Source organism: Bombus vancouverensis, chromosome 5 (genome assembly GCF_051014615.1).
Source record: "Bombus vancouverensis nearcticus chromosome 5, iyBomVanc1_principal, whole genome shotgun sequence".
NCBI classification, from domain to species: Eukaryota; Metazoa; Arthropoda; class Insecta; order Hymenoptera; family Apidae; genus Bombus; species Bombus vancouverensis.
This window is the reverse complement of record NC_134915.1, coordinates 8,644,825-8,651,564: the sequence shown is the minus strand read 5'-3', so window position 1 is coordinate 8,651,564 and position 6,740 is coordinate 8,644,825. Positions and strand designations below refer to the sequence as shown.

The 6,740-nt window shown below is 32.2% G+C and overlaps 1 protein-coding gene across 2 annotated transcripts; it reads left to right on the top strand.

The window, feature by feature from the left end:
• Positions 1-701: 701 nt before the first annotated feature.
• On the top strand, positions 702-5,833 carry LOC117158937 (uncharacterized). Of its 2 annotated transcripts, none has more exons than XM_033338356.2 (6): positions 702-860; positions 1,473-1,676; positions 2,239-2,847; positions 3,809-3,848; positions 5,492-5,545; positions 5,633-5,833. In XM_033338356.2, the coding sequence occupies exons 1-6, from the start codon at positions 779-781 to the stop codon at positions 5,640-5,642; spliced, it is 999 nt and encodes a 332-aa protein (XP_033194247.2). In that variant the 5' UTR covers positions 702-778; the 3' UTR covers positions 5,643-5,833. The 2 variants fall into 2 exon arrangements, with proteins under 2 accessions (XP_033194247.2, XP_033194240.2); XM_033338349.2 differs by having other exon boundaries at positions 3,761-3,848.
• Positions 5,834-6,740: the final 907 nt, after the last annotated feature.

The window sequence follows — 6,740 nt, the reverse complement described above, 5'->3', positions numbered from 1 at the left end:
TCTTTGTCAAAATCACAAGAGAACGTAAGGAGAATTGTCGTCTGTTTCTATGACAGAAAGTTATTTGACAAGTAAAAAGATTCATCAACTTAATGTATATTATCAGCACGCTCTTTTATTACGGAACGTTATATTTTTAGGAGATGTTATTTTTTAACGTCCTTTCTTGGTATCTTGACGTAAAAAGTTTATGCTACATTTTATCAAACATAATACGTTCATTAGGGTCAAACATAGTCTAACTGCTGATGTTATTTAACGCGTTCGAAGAATCGATAGAATAGTTACTTTTCATTTCACTAATCTGTTTGGCACAACGAGAAGGTTATGTTATCGAGATAGTTCGCGTGATGCTTTCAGAAATTCGATATATGCACGTGAACAAACACATTTCACAGGATAGTTTTTAAGATTTGATTATTGGCGTGTATTGTTTTCTGACTCGACACTAATTACATTTCTTTCAGTATCACCTAACTAACTTACGACCGATTTTGTGATAATCGATAAAGCGAAAAACGAGTACACTGAATTCACTTGAAAACAACATTACAGTGTGCATGAACGCGTGAAACTGGAATTCCCACGGAAAAACCAAAAATATGAAGTTGTAATGGTAGTAGGTAAATGGAAAAGGATGGGGAGGAGGCTCATCGCATTACTCGTAATGTTATATAATTGCTTTGAAGTAGTGCGTGTATAAAGATCGATGGCTATAAAAGCAGTAAGATGAAAGATCCGATGCACAGTGTGATCTGAGAGTTTCGAGCTCTCCACAATGGATCACGAAACAACTAGGAGTTTTAGGGGCTTGCTCCTACTTCTCCTTATTACAGTCGTATCGGCTGCACCAACTACAGGTGAGAAAATATATATTGCATGTTCATATATGCAAACCTCTTAGAAAACCTAACAATAATCTTTTTAAGAAGCTTAATTTTCTATTTTATCCGCATTGCATTCTAAAGTCAGTGGAAGCGATATAAACGAGGTTATTATATCGGTCAAACGTTAAAGTTTACATGTTTGAAAATTTAAGTTAAGTTATTTTAGGGAAGATGAAGTTTTCTAGCCTTATCCAAGACCGTACAACGTTAACTCAGAACTACTTCTTTCTTTCAAATAGGTAGGAATCTTTGACAGTTGTTGTCACGGGACATGTACAATATACGGCTGTGAGTGCGGTTAAATCAATCGGTGTGTTCGTTTAACCATTTAACGTTTTAATTTACGACTTCACTGTATCGCTTCTACCGGCTGTACGTTGCCTGTATTCTTTTGTTTAATAGAAGGTGTAGAATAATCTGTAGTATTTAAGAGGTTTTACATCATCATTTTGTTCTATATAACGTCATGTTATAAAAATTCTGTTTAAGATGAGAAGATGAAAAGTGTTTTATTGTATCATTTTTATCACATATATAGTTGAAATGAAGGTACATAGTAATCGCTTTTTTGTAACAAACCTTTAGAAGAATTATCGACTGCAGTAATACCTTCCAATGAGGAGGATACTACTTTATCGACCGAACTTAAGCCTCCTCCTTATCCGCAAAAAGAAGAACACCAGTATATGGTTTTCGTTATAAATATTTTTGGATTGAAAAATGCTAGTGGTGAAACTTCTGAAGAAATGTTTACAAATGAAGTCATCCAACATGTTCCAGAGCTAACAGGTAACTAAAAACGAATTACACTTTACGTGAAATATAAAAAAGGAAAAGAAGAAAAGCGTAAAAAATTGATTAACTTAAAGTTTCGTGCATAGCTAACGAAATAGTGTACAAATTAATAAAACTGTCAAACGCATGCATTGTATTTGATATTGTATGATACATTATATTAACATTACGATGATACGTAATATTAACATTCTATAACATTTAAATTAAATATTAAATATATATATTATCAATTAAACATATAAAATATATTCAATTTTATTCAATTCTGGAAATGTAGAAGTTAATATTAAGAAATTTTAAATTTAATCACGTATCTCAATTCTTACAAGCATCAATCTTTCAGTTTCATAGTTACCTAAATTATAATCTTACTCCCTGCCATGATATGTGTTAATGATTAATAGAATACTATTCCACGTAAAACAATAATGAACTGATTTACATCTATGATTTATGATTCTTTGACAGCTATGCACGATAGAAACGATTGAGATATCATATATATTATGAAGAAAGTAATTACTATGAACTAACTATAATTCAATTAAAATAGATCCATTGACAACTGTACTACTAATCTTCGAGGTAGACGAAAATGAGGAAGACACTGGTGTACCAGTGGATCTGGATGAAGTTGCAGATGAATTAAGAGATGAAGAGGGTTTGAACGTTGAAAAAATGAATAATACCGGTGAAGCCAAACTTATTAAAGTGAAGCTTTATAAAAATGATATAGGAAACTTATATCCATTCAAAACAAAATTAAATGAATTAAGCAAAAGTCGTAAGAAGAGAACATTGTGCGTCAAATGTGGGGGAGGCGGATATCCTGGTGGTGGACTTGGAGGCGGATTCGGAGGTGGTGGCGGATTTGGAGGTGGCGGAGGATTCGGAGGTGGAGGTGGATTAGGTGGTGGTGGAGGAGGATATCCTGGAGGAGGATACAACAAAGGAGGCTGCGGGTCTGGAGGATGTGGAGGAGGTGGATATCCTGGTGGAGGAGGAGGTGGATATCCTGGTGGAGGTGGAGGATATCCTGGTGGAGGAGGAGGTGGATATCCTGGTGGAGGTGGAGGTGGATATCCTGGTGGTGGGGGAGGATACCCTGGAGGAGGAGGACATAACGGAGGAGGTTACGGAGGTCATCCGAACAGCGGAGGAGGTAGGACACAATTTAATGTTATTTTATTTTTTTAAACACTGATTATCTGTGAATTATATAGATTACGTAAATTTAAAATTTCGCTTAACACGTTCGGTGTCTCGTGTAACATACGTTTGTGTGTATCCTTTTTTCTATTATATTTTCGTATTAAAAACATTTGAATATATTGAAGTTTATATTAAATGAATTTAACCAGAATATACATCCACAAAAAAATATATTTACTTGATGAAATAATAAAAAATAAAAAATAACATGTTAATATCACATTCCATTGTTTCGGTACTACAACAAATCGACAAAAGGCATTAAATGTTAAACGTAACAAATTGATATAGATATTATAAAAATATAACTACTTATTTTATAAATTATTCAGTAATAAATATTAGCTGTATCACCTGTTACTACAAATATCAATGTTGGTGCAAAGTTATTGATGTAACAGAGCCCTTTACTATAATAAGGATACACAAAATGATCGCACGATTTGAACCATATTTCAACGTGTTGGAATTGAAACAATAACCAAAAATAACAAATTACCGTTAATCGTAAGAATTAACGATATAGTATAGTAGGCTTCAGCTACTTGGTATTTGAAATTTAACAGGTTCATAATTTCGCAACTTATCAAATAAGCGTTAATTGCAATTGCGTTACTGATGCTTCAGATTTTTATGCATGCGATTTATAACATATTAACAGCATTGTGAGCATACGCGCAATTATATTATGCTGTGGTACAATGATTATTATTATGTATTAATGAAAGCATATGGTATATCTATATACTATATATTTTATATTGTTCTGAAACTATTACGAAAAGATACAATGCATTTAATGAAGCTATATAACAAAGTAATAACGCATCGCTTCCGCTTCTAACGCTGGGTGATTTTTATAGGATATCAAAAAATAGACACTATACCCGTTATTGTTATACCGGTTGCAGGCGGTGGATATCCATCTGGCGGCGGTGGTTGCAGCACATGGTACAGTATTAAATTATCTCTTAAAATATTGTAGTATCTAAGAGTATCAACAAATAAGAAACAGAGAAGAAGAAATTTCATAATAAGTATTTACCAAATTTACTTGCAACTCATTGAATTTTTCGTTATACTATTATTTTTGCTTATCTCATTCGTATTGTTGTTAACTGCCATCGACTGCTCATTTGATACTGCTATCTTTTTTTATTGGTAAAAACGATTTTATACCGAAGTTATTGAAATAGGCTTTCCAAATTATACTTTAGATTAGGTCTTTATATAGGATGTTTCAGGGTTTAACTGCCAAACTTTATCATAGTATTTTATGGATATAACATAACAAAAATATATAAGTCATTTACAGCCTTGTAATAGCGATACGAAAGGGAATAATAAGAACACGTTACAGTTACTACACTATACTATAAATAAGAATAGGTTTACAATCAACATGGTCATTGACTGCTAACATTGCATTTCAAAATATTGACTGTTCCTATCGATACAAAACTGACAGCATCAACTTGAATTTATTTCTTCTCAATGAACCGTTCACCACACTCATGAAGATTTGTTTGTTTTATTATTCTTGTGTAAAGTTATGCAAGTTACATAAAAATCCAATTATTTTTCTCACATTATGTATTTTTATTATAATTTTTTGAAGAAGCTTCAAATGATTTATGTTTACATAACATTTTCTGTTCGATTATTAAACTTTGGAACAACCTGTATATTTTAAATAAATCAGAAAATAATAGAACATTAAAAAGCAACGAAGAACAATAAAAATTGTAGTGCAGAGAACATTCGACCAGAGAAAATGCATCTGAAGATTAATATTTTATGCAAGATACACCATCATCATTAGTAGATAGAAATGAAAGAGGAATATTTCTGCACTGAATAATAAATAGAAAAAAATTCTAGCATAAAACTTTGATAAATGAGTTTTCGAAAAACAAATGACTTTATTGGGTATGCATACGTTTAATTAGAACTTCATTTCACAATTTTCTGCGAACTATTTCTACTTGAGTACATTTGTATACATCGATAAGAGTTTTCAAGGCACGAAGGAGGAGACTGTTTCAATATTTGAAAAGCTACAAACACGATATCCGGTATAGACACTGCGTAAATCTCTTAACTGTCCTTCTTTCTTTGACTTGACAGGAGCGTAACGTTGTTTCTACTTTTGTTCTAATTGATGGTAAACCAAGATAATTAAATTAAAACTTGTGTTCAATTATATTAAGCAAATAGTCAAACTTTTCTACGAAAATTCTGACATAATCTCTATAGCATTTTCCATTTTCTATACTTAACTCTTTTAAGAGAGCACCAAATATGACAGGATGACGTCTTTCAACAATCCCACTTTGTAAAGTTGACTTTTCGTTTTTAATATATTGTTCTGTAGAACTTCTAACTTTTCTAAGAAGTTTAAATTCAACCTGACTGAACTGAACGAGGCTCCATTTAAACTAAATTATTTTTGTCTGAAAAATAACAAATATGAATTAAAAAATCATATTGCCCATTCTAATGAAAGTTATATTAAAGTAGTAAAAGTTATATTATTATATAATACCATTTTCGAAATATTTGAAATAACATCTTGTGATTTTATATTATTGTAGTGGCGGTGGTGGAAATTCATATGCTTCAGCTTCAGCGAAAGCAGGTTCCAGCTGGTATGTATTAAACTTCCATTACTTATTCAATACTATATGTTGTGTTAATTATTTACTGTTGGTCATAACACAATTCTCTATTTTCAGGGGGAAATAAACCAAATAGAATATAACAACGAAGATGTTTTAAGTTATATGCTGCCCAAAATATTCGCAAAAAATTCAACGACTTTTATAACATATACGTGGAATCATATTCAATTAGTTTGTTACAACGTAACGTTCGTCATCTTAATCGCCGATTTATGTAACATGTATCAAGTACCGAATAAATGAAAAAATAGTAAACAGGTTTGCTTTTAATAAAATCTCAGGATTTCCAGGAAATAATCGCAGGTTCTATTCCTGATTGATGTTCATCGTTAAAAGGGGAGAACGCAACGCGTTAACGAGCATCATTTTACATGCTGTGTGCATTGCACGTTACCTTTAATGCGTGTTGGTCTATTAATTTCTACGATCTACGAGGTACCTGTATTTATGATAATCAGATAATCGATCATCGGTACTGCGAAATCTTTAACTCGACCCTGCGTTGACCTTGAAAGGCTGTTGCCATTCTCGAGGAAAATCTAGTTAGACAAAGAAAAACAGAATTGTTTTTGTTGCTCTGTTAAAATCATAAAGTAGTAGATACCACGTCACGTCACAATAATTAACCCAACAATGATCAAAGAACGAAGTATAATTATTCTGAACAGCTGCAACTTGAAGCAAGATATTGAACCGAGTAGTGATTACTATTACTAATATAATCCGTGATAAAGTGGAAGACCGGTTTAATTACGCCTCCGATACCACGACTCTATATTGAATCTGCGTGAAGACTGGATGAAAATACCTGCTCATTTATGAAACTTCATTTACACGCGAACTATTCGTTTTCGTTTGCTCAAAATGCGGGCGCCATGCACGTCCTTACGTACTTGTACTTATTTGTTCTTTTACATATGTTGCATTAAAGAAAATTATGAATGAGAAAATTATATCTTCGCTAGTTTGCTTTGATAGATTTAATATAAATGCGATAGATTATTTAAAAATTTGACCAATATAAAAGAAAAAAAGATAATTTACTACTTCTTCTTCGTCCAGCTCCTGTACGATTTTTGTACCGACTCTTATACCGTGTTACAAATTTTTACGTCTCTGATAATTTTCTTCTATGAAGAAACGGTATTTTGAAAAATTGCAT

Excerpts from the sequence above, each read along its gene's own strand:
- LOC117158937 (XM_033338349.2), top strand. The coding sequence starts at position 779 with ATGGATCACGAAACAACTAGGAGTTTTAGGGGCTTGCTCCTACTTCTC. Across the intron at positions 1,677-2,238 it reads ACATGTTCCAGAGCTAACAG|ATCCATTGACAACTGTACTA; the intron begins GTAACTAAAAAC and ends CAATTAAAATAG. Across the intron at positions 2,848-3,760 it reads TCATCCGAACAGCGGAGGAG|GATATCAAAAAATAGACACT; the intron begins GTAGGACACAAT and ends TGATTTTTATAG.